This window comes from Hibiscus syriacus, unplaced genomic scaffold, assembly GCF_006381635.1.
Source record: "Hibiscus syriacus cultivar Baekdansim isolate YM2019G1 unplaced genomic scaffold, ASM638163v2 tig00020682_pilon, whole genome shotgun sequence".
NCBI lineage: Eukaryota > Viridiplantae > Streptophyta > Magnoliopsida > Malvales > Malvaceae > Hibiscus > Hibiscus syriacus.
In genome coordinates this window covers 280,755-300,538 of record NW_024062499.1, presented here as the reverse complement: position 1 = coordinate 300,538, position 19,784 = coordinate 280,755, and the positions used below count along the sequence as shown (strand labels likewise).

The 19,784-nt window shown below is 35.1% G+C and overlaps 2 protein-coding genes across 2 annotated transcripts; both read left to right on the top strand.

Moving 5' to 3' along the window:
* The first annotated feature begins 6,514 nt into the window (after positions 1 to 6,514).
* Positions 6,515 to 8,099, top strand: LOC120209870 (COP1-interacting protein 7-like). The gene is made up of 4 exons (XM_039208757.1): positions 6,515 to 6,690; positions 7,012 to 7,203; positions 7,287 to 7,932; positions 8,023 to 8,099. The coding sequence occupies exons 1-4, from the start codon at positions 6,515 to 6,517 to the stop codon at positions 8,068 to 8,070; spliced, it is 1,062 nt and encodes a 353-aa protein (XP_039064688.1). The 3' UTR covers positions 8,071 to 8,099.
* Positions 8,100 to 9,447: 1,348 nt separating this feature from the next.
* On the top strand, positions 9,448 to 19,212 carry LOC120209869 (probable beta-1,3-galactosyltransferase 8). The gene is made up of 8 exons (XM_039208756.1): positions 9,448 to 9,648; positions 9,760 to 9,824; positions 9,910 to 10,120; positions 10,166 to 10,311; positions 10,808 to 10,999; positions 11,071 to 11,196; positions 11,282 to 11,391; positions 18,791 to 19,212. Exons 1-8 carry the CDS (start codon positions 9,499 to 9,501, stop codon positions 19,210 to 19,212), a joined length of 1,422 nt encoding a protein of 473 aa, XP_039064687.1. The 5' UTR covers positions 9,448 to 9,498.
* The last annotated feature ends 572 nt before the right edge of the window (positions 19,213 to 19,784 follow it).

The following is a 19,784-nucleotide window of genomic DNA, read 5'->3' as shown; positions in this document are numbered from 1 at the left end:
TTCAAAGAGGAAGAGAAAGAACGACATATGGGAACTAACAAAATACAGCGGTCCTCATACATGTTGTTCACGAGGGATCAACTAATACTATCAAAACTTGGACTCCAATGTGATTTGCCAAGCCATCATGCCCATGGTCAAAGCAAGCTATCACATAGCTATTGTAATGTTGATTTCTACAATGCAATCTCAATATGGGTACATCATCTCCTACAAAAAAAAGCATGGAAGGTAAAACAGAACGCCATTATAAAACTACACGGCAAGTGGGATGTATCTTACAACGAACTACCCAGCTAGTTTAACCTGCTGCGAAGACTGAATCCTAGGACAGTAGTTGAGTTCGAAACTCGCCATGCCTACGAGAATGATTGAGTGCTTCGAGATCGATGTCAATTATACTGTGTTTTCAAGACTTACCCACAATGCATTAATGATGTGAAATACTGTAAACCCATAGTCCAAATTGATGGTATATTCTTGTATGGAAAATACAAGAAAGTTTTATTATTGGCAGTTGTCCAAGATAGTAATTAAAACATTCTTCCCGTTTCCCTTTCCCTTGTTAAATGAGAAGATATCGAGTCTTGGGCTTCTTTATTGAGAAATCTATGGTTACATGTTATCATGAAGGAATGCATTTGTGTCATTTCAGAACAAGGAGTTGGGATCAAAGCAACAATGGACTTTTTGGGTCTAATGTAAGAACTCCCACATGTCCAACATCATCTTTGTATCCGAAATATTACTGCAAATTACCACGAAAAATACAAGAAGAATGATGAACACCAATTAATTATACGTATGGGCATATTACATTTTCCAATTTTGTTTCTCAATCATTTTCATCTTATCTATTTCTATATCACACTGACTATTACATATGGCGGCTTAGGTTATGAACTCTCACCTCAAAGGTTCGAGGATATGCTTCAAGAATTGCGAGGAAAAAATGAGTATATATACAATTACAAAGTGAAATCAATAAAGAAAAGTGGACAAATTCATATGATGTTGGATATCGATAAGAACATATGACAAATAACTTCGTCAAGGCTATCAATTCAACCTTAAAGGGGGAACGTCATTTACCAGTAACTGCTTTGGCTAAAACGAGATATTTCGTTTGGGTCAGATTTTTGCAAAGCTCGAGGGTCATGCTCTTACTTGGATGCAAAATGGTCATGTTTATCACCCAAAATTAATAGCAGATCGACAACAAAAAGTTATAGCATCAAAAAGAATATCGGTGATAAGCTTTTCTCACACCCAAGAATTATTTCATGTCACAGAATTGTCACAATCTCTTCAAGGGAGTGAATCTAACTCTTTCAGAGTTAATCTATGAGAGAGGTCGTGTGACCGTGGGTTTTTTCAAGCTCTGAAGTATCCATGCTCCCATTTCATAGTAGCTTACTCAAATTCTCGTCAAGACCATAAGTTTTATGTTGATCCCGTATACCAACTTTTAGAAGTATTCAAGGTATATGAATATGAGTTTTCCCTTATAGGTAATGAAAAAGACCCAAATGAGGTTCAGATTTAGCTTCCAATTATACCAGATCCAGACTTATTAAGGGATCCAGGTCGTCCAAAATCTCTCGAATTCATCGTAATATGGATATTTGAGAGACATCAAAAGAACACAAAAGATGTGGGCATCGCAGGAACCTATGCCACAATAGGAAAAATTATCTATCTCTTTTATCATCACGTAATCAATGACCACTACTCATGTAATTCTATTTTCTAATGTTTCAATTTATGTTATTTCTGTAACACCCATAGCCTATAAACATCTATGAATACGAGCTATAGATGTCACATCAAACTGACTAACGATTACTATTCACAGTTGCTTGAAATTTTATTTCCTTTAAAACATTCGTAATTTCAACTTGTAAAACTAGCCCGTTTTACACTTTCAAGATGTCCAAAACACATGGAATACTTCTAATATCATTTCTAATCCATAGGAAAATTTTCATCATTTTTCCCCAATTTTCTTCCCTATGGTTGAATGCTTTATAACATCTAAGGAAACTTTTAGTTAAATTGTCAAGCATGAATTCAACCTCCTATAATTAAATTCATGCATTTTCAATCATCATAACCTCAAATTAAATCAAAGTCACATAATTCTCCATAAACCCTAACATTACCAAACCTTATATATGCATGCACAATCAATTCTAACCATTATACATGCTTTAGAAATAATCACTAACATCAAAAACATAAAAATCTTTCAACAACTCTTTAAAATTACTAAACTCTTTGAAATTCTAATCATCAAATCTCATCACACAATCATCTTCACCATGAAATATTTTTATCAATTGATAGAGAATTTTATGTAGATTAATTCTCTATCTAATAGCTTAATCCAAAAACTAATCATATAACTTGAAAAACTAAAGTGAATATCTTACCTATTTTTGTTTGGGAAGTTCGGCCTTGGTGAAGAAAGAAGCTGAAAATGGCTTAATTTTCATGATTATTATAGTATTTAAAAGATAAAACACATTACATTTTCTAATTAATTGAATTTAATAATCAATTAATGAAAAATCTCAAAAATACCCTTAATAAATCTTGAAAATTACCAAATGCCATTGTATTATCTTCCATTAAAATATTCATTGATTAAAGATGAATCAACTTGGCTTTGACTTTTTAATTTGACCATGAAATTTTCAAAAATTGCATTTTAGTCACTAAAATTCCACTATTCGGTCAAATCTGAAAAATTACACTGTTCTGAGCGAAAATTCTCTGATCTAAAATATGAAAATAATATTTCCAACCATTTTCTAACATCCGTCAAATTTTCATAAAATTACGGTTCATTCCGATTATCCGATTTCAATACCGAACTTTACCGCTTTATAGCTTTTAACACAAATCTCGTACCAAAAATATGATTCCCACTAAAATATTTGTTTTAATCCAAATTGTTCATTTACATGCTAAAACACGACAGTGGTTGGTTCTCCTCGACGCATATTCAAGCGTCGATTCGCGACGAACGGTGATGACTTTCGCCAAATTGATGGTTGGGCCTTGATCGTTGGATGATAGGGAGCCGATTGGTGGGAACGGTACATGTTATGGTAGCCAAACGGTAGAGAATCAGGGCGATAAAAGGGGTTGATGGGGCTAGGGTTTAGGAAAATTAGGAATTAGGGATTTTTGATAAAATTGGGGAAGTTAATCGGGTTTTAACTTACCATGATAAATTGGGAAAATTAAGGGCTAAGTCCCTGAACTTCCCACATATTCTAAAATTAAACTGCAACTTTTATAAATTTTACAATTTGATCCTCAACTTTTCCCTAGTTATGACTTTAATTTAATACTTTAAATTAATTAAATTTAGCCCCTAAATTAGGGTGTGACAATTCTCCCCTCATTAAAAGAATTTTTGTCAACGAAATTTACTCAAGTCATGGAAATGTAGAAACTGAGCTTTCAACAATTCTTCAATATCTTCAGATAGCTTTTACGGAAGTACGGGTCCTCTACTAATCATTAACCAACTGAGTATATATTCTCGTCAGAACTCCCCCTCATCCTAATAAAAAGAATCTGAACAAAATTATCCTTGTGGAAACAATATGACCTTAGCTATGAGGTTAGGTTCATAGAGCGATAATATATCTCAATTTCATTTATGGAGTCAGGTCAGAATTTCTCGGATAAGTAACTTTCACATTATTCGTGAGGCACTTTACAAAATTTTGACAAACGTTACTGGTATTCCTTTATACATAGGTCGAGCCCTAGCGAATAGAAAGCTTAGGTTAGCTCATTACAGAGAATAGCTCAACTTTGGAGTTCCGGCTTAGAGAAGTACGGTTATAGTCTAGGGGCACGTACTGACCAAACATCCTATGACAGTCGACCGGCCGGTCTACCCAAGAAAACACGACTCAACCTAAGCTCTGATACCACTAAATGTAATACCCACAGACCGATATAGGTGACCCGATTTGATCTGAGGTGTCACATTAGGACCACTGGAGTGACCCACAGTAAAAAATCCCAAAAAAAATTATTTTTTTATTAAAATGTGTAAAATCATAAAACAAGTTATAATTAAAATACAAGTTTAAAAAACATTCATATACTATAAATAGAATTAAAATCATTCACGTTTCAGACTCAGATATAAAAACAGAACACAACCTACATCCCCTAATCACATGCACCGTACTCCGCAAGAACGCCATTAGAACTCCAATACTGACGTCGATAGTTGTACAAGTTTGATTCTTTTAACCTGAAATAATGAGTAACAGAGTGAGCTTTGGGAAACTCAGTAATACATAACTACCAAGTGATGCTGAAGGACATGATGTTAATAGGCAAACAAAATTTTCCTTATTGATTCATACATCTACAGATTTTTGTGTTGAGCCGAAGTCCCAATGGCATTTCAAGTAGTAAAAGATATGAAGCTTACAGTTTAGAGAGAACGTTCAGAGAACCAGCTTCAGAAGATTAGAATAGGATGTATAGTGTGTTCCCATAAAACCAGTGAAAATGTACAGATCTTTTTAAAACAATAACAGTTTAAAATGTATTTTTAAAACCATGGCAAAACATTCCAACCGTGCACCAATATGCAATTTCCTAGAACTGCATCCATAAGGACTTACCCTATGCCTTTTTGGACTTAGGTGCCAATCTAAGGGAACACCTTGGGTCCATAAGGTCATACCCTAGCAGAAGCGTAGGTGCCCACCTGAGGGTAGTGCCCTCAGGACTATAAGGACTTACCCAAAGCACATAGCAGAGGTGCAACCATAAGAGAGTTCCTTAGGCTCCATAAGGTCTTATCACTAGGCTCATTAGGCCTAGGAGCCCACCCAAGGGTCACCTTAGATCCGTAAGGAATTACCATATCGATCGGTTTGAACCTATATAAGGAATTACCAATTTAACTGAGTTGAACCTGCCGTAAGGAATTACCAGTTCGATCGGTCTAAACCAATATAAGGAATTACCAGCTTGATCGAGCTGAACCTGCAGAGAATTCATACCATATCCTAGAGTACTCCGAAGAAAAATATTTTTTCAGACAGTAATTAGTGGTAGCAGGAAATTAGAGTTCAGACATATCAATTCAGTAGAAAGAGTACCCAGAGATCATGAATCAAACAAGCAAACTTAAAACCTCAGTAACTCAGAAATCTCGGTTAAACACATTTCAAAATAGATAAAACAACCATATAACACATAGGGAACACACTAGAGGATCCAATTATTTTCCGAAGGTACTGGTATTTATCAGGTAGGGAGAAATGAAACTTTTGTAAACTGATTAAATTTAAAAATGAGATCCCTATAAAAGAGTTTGATAGTTGACAGATTCATCAGTTATTTGGGATGTAATTTATCAAGATCATAAAGTATTCAGATATTTTTCGGAGGCACTATGTAATCAGAAAGTTATTTGGGATCTCTTGCATCAGAGTTACTTGTGATTTTATATATAACAGGAGTGATTCCAATATTCAGGAAATCAGGGGCATTTTGGACATTAAGTTCTTGGAGAATTCTTAGTAATTTGATGTAATAAGGGAGAAATGATGATTCATGGTATTTAACATTCATGCCAATTTATCAGGATATTGAGTTAACTCGATTTAACAAATCACAACACTGTGATACCTGTCAATCGGTCAAATCAATGCACTTCAAAGTTATTCCCACTTTAATACTGACAACTCTAGTCAAATTGATCATCTTCAAAATCATCGATGAATGGATCTTAAGGAGACGAACATGTATTCTAATGGTATTTGTTTCATTTCTGTATTGCAACGATATCAGGAAATGTTGATATGCTTGATTCGTGGTTCATAACCCTTATGGACGATACATATATAAGATCATCAGCGTTTCCAGACTTATCCAAGTTATTCTTTTAATTCTAGGTCTTTGAGGGTACTTAGGTCATTTAGTAGTCAAGTTATCTCGGACAGTTCGGAGTTTCCAGAGTAATTCAATTGTTTCCATAATTCAGAAACCTATAATACTTCCATTTAGTTCAACTTGCTCATATAATATAGTCATTTTACACTTCAAGGGTGTTTTTGTTATTTTATACTTCAGAGGCAATTATGTAATTTCATAATCAGGTAATTTCGATATTAAAGTTTTTAACGAGGATAAATAAAATTTAGAGATTATGAGATTATTTGTTTTTCCAGATAATCACTGAACTTGAAATCATTTGTTATCAGTCTTCTTGTGTCTATGCAAGTAGTCTGAGCCTTATTCAGTTTAATTTATTTTATTACGCAATCGGATTGAATTTAGAAATTTATTAATCACACACATGTAAGCAAACTTATTTATCTGTGCAACAACCAATGCCAACATGTTCCATAAAGCATACTTAAGGTAGTAATGTATTACCTCGATTTTTGTGCTCCACCGATCGAATATTTAAACTCCATTCGATTACTCTCAAACTTGGGTTCTTAAGGACACGGGGATCTCAACCATGGTGGCGGTGAGGCAAGCCGACGACGGATTCGACCGGAATCTCAAAAAAAACACGGCGGTGGTTGGTTCTCGACTTACACTCAAGCGTCGATCCGCGATGAACGGAAATAACTTTAGCCGAATTGACAGTTGGGCCTTGATCGCTGGACGATGGAGAGTTGAGCGATGGGAACGGTATGTGTTATGGTGGCCAAACGGTGGAGAATCAGGGCGACAAAGTGGCCCAACGGGGCTAAGTTTGGGGCACACAAGCGTCGATCCGCGATGAACGACAATAACTTTAGCAGAATTGACGATTGGGCCTTGATCGCTGGACGATGGGAACGGTACGTGCTATGGTGGCCAAACGGTGGAGAATCAGGGCGACAAAGGGGCCCAATGGGGCTAAGTTTGGGGTTTGGGGAAATTGGGAATTGGAGATTTTTGGGAAAATTGGGGGAGTTAACATGTGTTCTTTATTTTCTTTACTGTTCGTTTATTTCCTGTGTTACTTAGCCTAATTTCTCAACATACTCCTTTGAACTTCAAATCTCAAAAAGTTCCAATTAAACGGACAGGTTTGATTGATTCTTTTGTGGTGACTGGGAGGGATGAGAGTAATGAAACTAGGGTGAATTTGGATGATTTTGTTAATGGAAAGAATTATAATCCAATCATGGAGAAAGGGGACTGTGTAGAAGTGGATTTGTTACCTCCAGTGAGATAGGCTGAATCGGGAAAGAAGCCTGGTAATCCCTATCTGCTTCTGCAAATAAGTCGGCAATAATCAGGTCTGGAAAGGAAGACGATTGGTTTGTTGGAAAATATCCCATGAACCCCGGAGACCACCATTCATCCAATAATCAGATGCTTTTTAATGCCTCTCATATTTTATCAGTTGAGAGTGATCCCGTATATTCTCAGAAGAGTAGGAAAGATGTTGTTGTCGACGATTCTTTCATGGTAGCAGCTCGGCTTGCAGGTGATGATCAGAATGATTCCCAATGGAAAACAGATATAAGTATGGTTGCAGATCTAACTTCACCTAACAAACCAGATGGCACAAAAGATGTTTCGCAAGACGAGCATAAGATACCTGATGCCGAGCCAATTGACCTTTGCATGATGCTTGAACGAAACCCTGGATACGAATCCTCCAGAGACTCCTGGACAGTGGATTATCAAATTGATTTATCATTTATTGAAACAAATAAAAGTGAAGCTAGTAAATGTGATGATGATAAGAAAGCTTCTGCCAATCATAAGAACACCATTGCCAAGCGTAATGAAGTCCAGGGAACAAAAAAGGCAGCCAAAGAAGCAAGGTCTAGAGTTCTAAATGGACCCACAGGGAGGAGCAAAGCTGAAAATGTGTCCAAGAGCAAGAAACCATCTCTTGTTAGTAGGCCCATTACTCAGAAGAGCAAGTTGGAGAAGGTAATGTTAATATATATTCCAAGTACCAACCAAATATAAACCATTTTCCCTTAAATTAATTTCTTTATAGATTCTAATGCTAATCACCAGGAAGAAGAGATGAGGAGGAAGATGGAAGAACAACTGATTGAACGGTAGAAAAGAATTGCGGAGAGAACTGCGGCTTCCGCTGTATCCAAGAAATCACAATTGGCAAAAGGTTCCATAAAGAACAAAAATGTGTCCACTGCTCAAGCAACCAACAGGGTGAATTCAATCAAACTCAGAGGAACTTAAGAAAGAAGCCTCAATAGATCCTTGATCTTATGAACGGCTGAGATATGGCTCCGATCCTTCACATTTTGAGGAGGATCTGAAATCTCTCGAGCCAAGTGAATTTGCTTGGAACATGCACTGCACATCATGTCATCGACAATTTAGATCCTCATGCACCTCTCACCCTATGCATTGTCAATACTTGTAAGTTACACTTGCAATTCATTCCACCATTGTTTGTTTTAATTAAGTTATAGATAAACTCAATTCGTACTCCCCATATGTTTCTGTTGTGAATGCCAGTCCTTTTTGTGTTGTAAAACACAGTTTCTTTCGTATGTAATTTGTACTCCCCATATTTATACTTAAAACACTAAAAATGTTCGAACTAAATCCATTTTTTTAACACAATTAAAGATAAATCTTAACATTGGTGAAATGATATTAACTTTAAATTTATATATTAAATTTTGATTTAATATTTGCACAAACAACTAATACTCTCATTGATTTGATATCATTAAATATAAATATTTTTTTTATAAAAGCGGTGTGAGAACATACACAGGGGAGATGCCAGTGCCTCCTTAAAAATTCCCTAGTCGGTGGAAAACAGTACAATTGGTACCTCTAAAGAAACAGGAAAACAATAACAAGCGACTTAAAAAAATAAAGGAATAACATCAGCAAAACCAACTCATCATCCAGCCGATACATCTTTTCAGAGCAGGGATTGAACTTCAAGGGGAGGAAGGATTCAATATTGGACAGAAAGATCAGCAGCAGGTGCCAATCTGGAGAGCATGTCAGCCTCACAGTTTCCAGTTTTAACAACATGATCGAATTGTACATTCCAGTTTCGATTTGGCATAAGCAAACAAATACCCATAACGTGTGACAATATATGTAATTTTGCTTTTATTTTTTTGGAACATTTGATCCTTCAACGTTTCATTTTAAGTCAAAAAACAACCAATCAGATGTTGTCATGTGACACATAGATTTTTTATGAAATTAGGAAAGGAAGGATTAAACCTCTACAAAATTTTGTAACCCACGAGGTTTGAATCTGTTTCTAAGGGATGAAAGACTTGACGCCTAACCTCCAGGCCAAATCACTTGATTGTTATTGAATGGCTAATAACATCATTTAAGGTATATTGTTGTCATCAAAACCACCACTAACATGATGATAATAATAAAACTGATTAATTGCAGCATCTGTCTGTATTGTGGAAACATCTGAGTTCACCATTAACTACCGTCGTGGCGTGGATCGATACGGACAGCTTGAGAATCGAGTTGAAGAAAATGCGAGGAAAGGCGGTTACCGGGAAAGTGATTATATTTATGGTATTATGTCTTGCTAGCTTTCTTGCAGGATCCCTGATCACTAGCCGAACCTGGAGTACTTCTCATAACAAGCTGGGAGAGTTAGCCCCTGACTATGATCACAAACGTGTATATATGTTACTTTCAACTCCATTTTATTTCTAAAATTTACTCATGACTACAGTCAATTTCATTATATATTCACAGACATGTTTGCATTTTTTTCCTGTTCGCAATCAGAGGTTCGTTGAAGGAAAGGCCGAACACATCATGGGAGAAGTCTCCAAAACTCACAAGGCTATCCAGTGAGCTTAATTGTTTCTTTTTTGGTCATTTCTTCTCGGTTCTAACTATGTTTTATTTGACAATAATTATACCACTGTACGTAAGGTCCCTGGAGAAAACAATTTCCATCTTGGAAATGGAATTAACAGCGTCTCGTATGAGCAAGAGTGGTGTTGGAGGAGTTTACCTGCAAAAACCACAGTCCTCGAATCACACATTGCAGAAGGTTTTTGCGGTTATAGGAATCAACACAGCGTTCAGCAGCAGGAAACGAAGGGATTCCGTTAAGGCTACGTGGATGCCTACAGGATTACTTGTTTGTTACTGTAAGTTGAAGAGTTTGTTACTTGCAGGATTAAAGCTGAGGAAATTGGAGAGAGAGAAAGGGATAGTGATGAGATTTGTTATAGGGCACAGTGCCACAGCCGGTGGGGTACTAGATAAAGCTCTGGACAAAGAAGAGGCGGAGTACAATGATTTTCTGAGGCTTAACCATGTGGAAGGATACCACCAACCAGGGATTCAAAAAATTATCGTATAATAGTATAACGGCCGTTATATCGCGGAATCTCCGTTCAGTTCAAGGAAGTTAGCTTCGTGAACGAATAAAAACAACTTTCCTCTTTGGTTCCCCTTTTTCTATTTGGATATGCCCTAAACATAATAAAACTCTCCTCATGTTTTTAACTTTTTTAAACCGTTGGATTATCACAAGATGTTTTGGAAAAGAAAGATCCAACGGTGGGTAAGTCTGTTCTATCAGAATGAAACATGCAAGGCTAGAAACTGCAACCTCATCATTTTCATTAATAAAAGTCTAAGTGTTATAAAATACTCTAAAAATCATTAAAAGTGATTTTTTATAATTATAATTATTATATTTTATAATAAGTTGTGTGAATTTAAAAAACTTTACGTCCACGATACCCAGGCCGTGATAGCATCCGTCACGTCCGCGACCGCGATAAACGCAACGCAACTGCGACCGCAATTTGAATCCCCGCCACCAACTGTCCACCAAGACCAGACTCTATTTCTCCACCGCTGTTTCCATTTGGGATGCTGATTTCTACGTGAAGGTGGATGACGATGTCCATGTCAACTTGGGTATGCTAGCCACCACGGTTGCGCAGTACCGAGCAAAGCCGAGAGTGTACATAGGGTGCATGAAGTTTGGACCTGTTCGTATGCTGAAGTTGTTAGTGTTTTGATTACTGAAGAAATTGTTCAAAAATATAAATATGAATGGCAATGGCATGCATGCAGAGGGGAGAAATATCATGAACCGGAATATTGGAAATTTGGAGAGGATGGAAACAAGTATTTCAGGCATGTCACTGGACAAATATATGGCATTTCCAAGAATCTCGCTGCTTATATTTCCATCAACTCGTGAGTGCCTGCAACCATCACATTATGTTGTACATATAGTAATTTTGGTAATGGAGATAATTGAAATGGAACATTTGCATGGCAGCTCCATTTTGCATAGATTCGCCAATGAGGAGTTGTCCTTGGGATCATGGATGATTGGGTTAGAAGTTGAACACGTGGACGACCTTTCCAGGTGTTGTGGTACACCTCCAGGTACGCCTTCTGCCGTTGGTTCAGCCTTCATCAGTGTTTTATTATTATAATCATGTTAGTGGTGATTTTGATGGTAACAATATATTTTAAATGATGTTATTAAACATTTAAAAATAATCAAGTGATTTGGCTTGTGGTTGGGCGTCAAACTTTTCATCCCTTAGACCCAATTTCAAATCCGTTGTAAAATTTTGTGGAGGTTTAATCCCACCTTTCACAATTTAATAAAAATTTCATGTGTCACGTGATAACATCTGAATGGTTGCTATAAATTTAGTAAAAAATAATTATTTATTATTAATTAATTTTTTTTTTTAAAAATGTTGATGTGGCAGCACACGTGGACATACCAAGCCAACATTTAGTCTACGTGGATCTGCTATGTCATCGTCTACTATGATATGGACATGCCACGTCAGTATTTCCCTCCACATGTTCTTGCTGAGTCAGCTTCAGGCGTTGACCGTCAGTTGACTAACGACTTTCATCCAACGAGGGTGATTTTTGACCCAAAATGAAACGTTGAGGGTCAAATGTTCTAAAAAACAATAGGGGCAAAAATGCATATATTGTTGTCGCAACCGTCTTTCGAGTGGGCCCGGAATTGGGCTTCGACTTAAATAAAACATGTTAGAGTCACCACCGATCATTTTAAAAACAATATTTAGGTTGATCGGACACAATCTTACCTGATTTGCGTTTTACCAGAAATATATCGGATTCGGGAGTCGGTTACAGTCAAGAAATGATTAGCACTCTTGAACTGTCATTTCGGTACCATTTAATTTACCAGTTGTCTTAATTACGAAACTTTAAATTTAAATCGAAATTTAAAAAATTAATTCAAATTGCTTACCTTTGATCGATTGAAATTACTATTGAAAAAATCAAAAAGGTGTTATATGGTAAAATAAAATATGAAATGAAAGGAAAAAAACAAAAGGGAAAAATAAAAAAAATTAAGAAAGAAAAAAAATATTTTAAAGGAAATAAATAAATAACTAAAAAAATAAATAAATGTTAATTTTTTTTAAAAAAAGAAAAAAAGTTAAATTTTGGGAGTAAATAAAAATAGAATAAAAAGAAAAAGTATATAAATTTAAAGGACTAAATTCGAATAAATTGAAATTCATGGATCCAATTGATGTTAAAAAAAATAAGCTGCAAGTTAAATTGCAAAAAAAATGTAAATTATAGATAAGGACCAAATCAAATAAATTAAAGATTCAAAGGCCAAATTGAACACAATGACCTGAATGATTTACATTTCAAAGTTGCAGGGACGACAGAAAGGATTTAAAAATCTATTAATTACACAATAGTCCTCGATATATAAATGTGCAAACCCCCATCTCCTCTCTTTCTCTCATTTCCTCAAAAACCATTCTCTCTCATCCTCAACAATTCTCTCAACCCTTCTCCAGAAATCCTCTCCAGCCAACGGCCGACCGCTCACCAGCCACAACCACCCCGTGCCGACCTCGAAACACCCGAAACGCTCTTCTCACCCTCGAGATCCCAAATTCGAACCCCAAAACATCAAAATCAAACTGCCTTAACATAGATCTAAAAAAACCCCTTCGATTTTTACCTTTTTCGACGAGCTTTTCGACTTCCAATGGCTCTTCCCACTCGAACCGAGACCAACTCTTCTTTTAGTATTGTGATGCTTGGCTTCGATGCTTTGATGCTCTAGTGGCAGGGTTGTTTTTGTGTTTATGTGTTGCTATATCTTTTTCTGTTCGGTTTCTTTTGGTATTTTTTATGGCTACTGTGGTTCGTATTTGTGGTTTTCTTTTATATTTTGGTATGCTTGTGGTTTGTATTTTTTTGTTTCAACGATACTTGGTTGCCTCTTCGATCGTTAGTTATATCTTCCGTTTGACAGATTTGGTGGGGTATTTATACCCCTCCATCGGTGTTCGTTGCTTCCACCCTCAATGGGTTGTTCCCGTTATTATCGGGACGTTCGATCGTTCGTGTGGTTGTGGGTTGACCGAAAACCCCGGGATGGTGCAACCCGGGTTCTTCTGCCGGTTGGTAACCTTGCTAGCGCGTGGCTTCCAAGCGTGCGACCTAATCTCCTCATACGGCGCCTCTGTCATATTACGGTCAGGCCATTTTGACTCCCTTGGACTGGATTTAGACCCTTATTCAGACCCTGAAAAAAGGAAAAATAATAATAAAAAGAATAGGAAAAATAAATAAATAAAAATTAATATAAATAATATAATAATTTTCAAAAATCATTTTTTGAAAAAGAAACTATATATTATACGTTTTAAAAAAAAGTATTTTCAAAACTATATAATATATATTTTCAAAAAATTGTTTTCAAAACTATATAATATATATATTTTCAAAAATCCTTTTCAAAACTATATATATATTTTCAAAAACCGATTTTAAAAAACAACTATATATTATATTTTCAAAAATATTTTTGAAAACTATACTATATTAAAATATATATACTAAATAGGCCCTGGACGAAAATGGGTGTCTACAATTGTCAAACCTTAGGGGTATTTGTTTGCATTATGTCTTCCGATTTCGCAGGTTCAGAATATGTGTGTACGCAACAATTTTCATGCCCAAAGAAAAATATATTACATAAGTTAATACATGTTACCAACACCCAGCTGGCCCAACCCGAGGTCCAGCTGAAGCCCAACCCGGATCCGACCCGGGCCCCTAGGGGTATGATTTGCTATGGCCACCGCCTGCTCCTCTGCTTTCATGCCCCTACGCCTGCAACACAGTCATCACCATCATTAACCCTATATTGAGTCCATCATCATCCACCAACAATAAATTTTTTTATATATGTAATGGGTTATAAAACCCCAAAAATCAGTGTAAAAACGGGAGGAAGAAACTAATTTATCTACTGTAAAAAGGGTGGGTTTTTTTTAATCTCCCCGAAAAACATTTCGAAGCAATGCAAGCGGTAATTTTTTTTACTTCATTTCTTTCCATTTTTTTCAAGCAATATGTTACATGCATAGGGAAGATTTTCGATCTAAAAAAAATAAAGGAAGAGAAGAGTGCTTACCTTCCTTGTTGGGGCTCCTCGTCGGAATATAGTTGGGTGAGGGCTGGGTTTTTGGTTTGGTTTCGTTCGGGTTAGAGATCGATCACCGATGAAGGTGGTCGGAGTAAGCAGCGGCCGGTTGGAGAGGTGAGGAAGAAGAAAAAAATGAAAAGGGAGATGGGTTTTTGCTTTCAACGTTTCTGGAGATGATATCAAAAGGGGATAAGTTTTCACATTAGGATTTTGAGTAAATCATGCATCAAGTCCTCCTTGTTTATTATGTTTTACGTTTTAGTTATTAGTTAAGGGTAAATCACGCATAAAGTCCTCTCTGTTTAGTATATTTCACGTTTTAGTTACTAGTTAAGGGTAAATTGCAAACAAGGTCATCATAGTTTCAGCGTGTTTAAGCTTTGGTCACTATCAGGGTAAAATCACCTTTAGTTTCCTGTATCTTTCCCTTGTTTTAGTGTTTTGGTCACCCAGTACCTCATTTTTTTATTTTTATAAATTTGACATTATGGTTCATTTTTGTTATAGTTTAGTCATTAATTGCTTGGTTATTTCCTTAAACTTGGCTACTGTTTTTATTTATTTCTTTTTTTCTTTGTATATTTATGGTTTTATTACGATTATTGTGCTCTTGTTACATGATTTTTTTTCTTTCATGCCTAGATGTTTTTTTATTTATATTTATGATCTCAAATTTACTTTACACTTATTTTGTCACTATGTTACAAAGGAATGCATATGAATATTGTTTTATGTTGTACCATTATGTATGTTTTATGTATTACTTATTTATTTTATGTATATTATTATGTATTTATTTTACGTATATTATTATATATATTACTTTATTATATATATTTATATAATACTACATGTATTGTATTGTGTGTATGAATATTATAATTTACATCTTAGTACATTTATAATAAATATTATGTTCTATGTTAAATATCATGTTTGAAAATATATGTATAGACTTTATTAAGTAAAATAAAGTTAAAAATAACCTTAAAATTGTTTTTTTAGTCCATATGTGTATTTATATTTTTTTCTTTAAATGCTTCAATGTACCATTTTTATTTCGTCTAAAAGCCTCATTAGCATAACTCAACCGATTACATAATTGGTTTAAGGGTAATATTTATTTATTTTAAAATATTAAGGAGGGATAGTCTTAAAATAATTAGATGTCTTTTTCCGATATTGTAAAATAAATAAATATCCCAGTAGAAAGACCTAAAAAATTGATTGCATTAAAATTAATTAAGTTTGAAGAGAAAAGGAAATATTCACTTATATAAACTTATCGAAACAATTCACCTAATTTTATTAGAGATTAAGTTTCGATATTTTTAAACAATTGAATGTCTTTTATCTTTTATAATGATATAATTCGGATATATTGGCTTATTTTCTTTCTTTGATAGAATAAAAATTATTTTAATCTTGAATTCTTAGGAAAAATATTATATTCTTTTTATTTCAGTTAGAAAGAGAAATATTCGTCCTAAAATATTTTAGGGATTATTTTCTCTTCGATTGGAAATATTATAATATTTTTCATTTCTCCTTAGAACTTTCCATTAATTAAAATTGTTTGGTTGAATCTGAAATAATAGGATCGTAACTTAAATTTATATTTGAATTCTTAGATTTCCACTATTAGAGACAATTTATAATCGATGAGGTACCAATTTTGGGTGTTGTGGGGGTGTTATTCCTTCCCTACACGTAATCGTTCCCGAACCCTTTTTTTATTTCAAAAAGAATGAATCTCATGTTACACGCAGATTGGTTTATCTTTTAAAATGATGTTTTCTTAAAAACTCTTTTAAAAGGTATTTTTAGGTATTCGACCTACCTAGCTTAAAAGGTTGATGGCGACTTCAAAACATTTCAAAATCTTTTCAAAAGAAAACCCCCAAGTCGTACTAAGTTTTCTCCGCCCGGGCGAAAAACGATGTCAATAGCTTGGCGACTCCGCTGGGGATGTAGAGGGTCAAGCCTTAAATCGATTATATATTGTCTCCATAGTTAGAAATTGAGAATTCTGGTTTTATTTAATTTATGATTTCTTTGATTCCTTTTAATCATTATTTAATTTTATATTTTTGTATACTAATGTGTGCATTTGATTGATTTTCAGATATTAAAGTCTTGGATTCGCTTTAGTTCATTTTTGTGTGGTTGTTTGTCAAAGGTTTGATAATTTCTCCTCACACATGACACTTGCATTGCATAACATAAGCTCTATACACGAGTTATTCCTTTTAAGTGGGAGTGAAAGCGATGTCTTCGTGAGAATTTATTCTCCGTGTCAGACCTAACAATTAGCTTCCGGGGTTCATATGTCCTATGTATTCTTGAGGATTTATTTTCCGTGTCAGGCATAGGGAAATGTGCCCCCTTGAATTGAACTCGATTCGCTTAATCCTATAATGGGTGAGGATTGAGGGTCTAGCCCGCCCAAGGGGGCACCGACAAGGACAATTTGAGTACCTTTACTCTTATAACCGAAACTCTGCATATAATAAACCGTAGAAACCCACCCGATCTAAAATCATGTTGAAACTCTATCCATATGTACCCAAATAAGTGTACACAAAGGAGAAATGAACTCTAACCTTTGTCTTTTAATAGATTATTTATTTTTGTATTTTTATTTTTATAATTGCAAGTGAACTAAAAATTATGTGGTAGGGTTTTAATTTCCTCTATGTGTTTTATTCATTGTATTTTATGGATCTTTTACTAGTTGCATTTGATCTTTTAATACTTCATTTCATCTATTTGATTATTATTTGTTTCTAACATATTTTCCTTGTCTTGTTGCTTTATTTGTGTATAAACATATTGTTAATTACCTTGAAATTAATACATGTTTCATACATATCATGTCAAAGAAGGTATTGATTCCCGAGTTAATGGTTGTATTAGAAGGCTTTCAATAGGAGAATGTAACTTGAAGAGGCATAATAGAAATGCAAAAACACATCAATGGCACAAAAATGTACTCAATGAAACAACTGAAGAGTTACGTCAAGATGGAATACATGAAGCTCAAATGATGCAGTAAAACAAGTTTTTCAAAGGTGCTACGATGATGTTGATATAACTAGTCGAAAAGAAATAATACATTTGAATTCATCAAGCAAAAATGATAGCCAACACGAGACAGTGGATGATGACAGTTGTATAGGGTCGCTCAACAAAAGCATTTTTGGAAAAGAAGTCAAAGCATTGGAATCTTCCATCAAGCCAAGGATAAAAGAATATTGTTTCCTTGCATTTTCGATCAAAATTGAAAAAGTCGAGCAGTGTGATGTGATTTGTAGTTTCTATCTGCCTCGGTGTATGGAGACATTGTGTGTTCTTTGGAAGTTGTTTTATGAAGATTACTTTGGAATCAACACCTTCGTTGTATCTGCATCTTCGCATTTGCATTTACACCAAACCTATTGTTATATGTCCTAACTTGGTTTTTTCTGTTTTCTTTTTCTTGCACAATATGGTCATGACATACGCAAAAAGGTATTGATTCTGAGTGATCATCAATTAAAAGGTTTTCACAATGGACAAGGGGTTTCATGATCAGGTAGGCCACGATACAACTAGGAAATGGCATCTGAAAGAAGTTCCGAGAAAAGTAGAGAGTCTTACGTCCAAAGATCGCATATATAACGAAGAACAAAGTGAACTACAACAAATCAGAGAGAAAATGTCCAAAATGATGGATAAAATAGTTGTGCTGGCCAAAGGAAAAGAGGTTTCTACACAAAGGGAGAAAAAACTTGACAAGAATAATTCTGTAATACAAGAGGCTACTTTTGAACAAGGTAATCCAAGTGAACTTAAGGAGCCACGCGCAATCATTGTCCACATTAATAAGTTGTCAGGAAGTACAAAGGAAACAATGACAATGATAAAATTGCAAGTAAAGATAGATGAAAAGAAGGCACATGATCATTTTAAACTGGGTCAATTCGCGTTCACTAAAAATCCAGACGCCACCAAAATACCCGTGAATATGAAAATAAAGGATAATAAGAATCCAACGGTTCAATGTTTGAAGCCAACTTCAAAAACTAACGTTCGCTCAATGGAGACTCGCCTCATTGATGACTGAAAGATAGGAGGTAGTGATCTTGACTTTGATCTTGATCCTATCTCATATGAATATTTATATAATAAGTTGTTAGAAGCACGGGAAGTGGCCCCACAGTATGTGAAGCCTTTGCAACCTCCATATCTGGAGTGGTGTTAAATAATAGAAAAGAAATTGTAAAATGCACGAAGAAAGAGCTAAGATGTGCTCTCGTGATCTGCAGATTGCAGAAAATGAATGAAAAATAGCCTTAAAAGAGTTGGGGATATGGCAAACAAAGAATGAAATGTTGAGAACAGTCCTTACAGACACAGAAGCCTCGTTTCAAAACTACAACCGTAAGAAAAATACTGAACAAGAAACAAGTAGAGCCAACAATAAAACAATGACAGAGTTGGTACATGATTATAGAAATCTTGCACAAGAACTTCATGACCGCATCGAGTCTCTTACGAGAGAGAATGGTCAATATTGCCTACAGCTTCAAAGGTTGAAACTTAAGATGGAGAAAAAAGACAACGTGATGAATGAGACGGTTACTCAAGCAAGCAATGTGGCTCATAAGTTGGTCGAATTAGCTGTCTTTGTAAGAGATTTGAAGCAGATTGATGGCTTATCACCAGATCATGCTTGGAAGATAACCTGGCTCATGATCGAGATAAAAAGCTAGGAGCCAAAACTATTTATTATTTGTAGTTTGGTTATTTGATGTATTGAAACCATTTGTGTTCAATGAAAATCATTTAAGATGGTTACTCTGGATTAACATTTTTTATGCATGCATCGCATTTGTTTTGATTAATTTTCAAATCATGCATTAAAACATTCATTCATTCAAATACATAAATAATAAGATAAGGTTTCGATCGCAGTGATTCAGGTTCACTCTATAGCAAGAACGCTTATCATCTGCACAATGATAGAAAATGCCTAAAGAAATAGAGGATAAGTTAGCCAGAATTGAGAGAGAATAGAAAGAATTACAAGAAGAAATGAGGAGAAAGTTAACGCAATTGGAAGCTAATATCGCAAACTCGCAGCTCGATTTGCTGAATAAGATGAAAGAAATGTTTAGGAGGCATGTGACCTCTGGAAAGAGTCATGCTGAAGACCCCACACATCCTCCATGTTTTACACCTGTCCACATTCCTGAGCACACCTCTGGGCATCAGAAAATTCGATTACCAACCTGTTGTATTGCTAAGAACCCACAATATCATACTGGAGCTCCATTCCCCATTG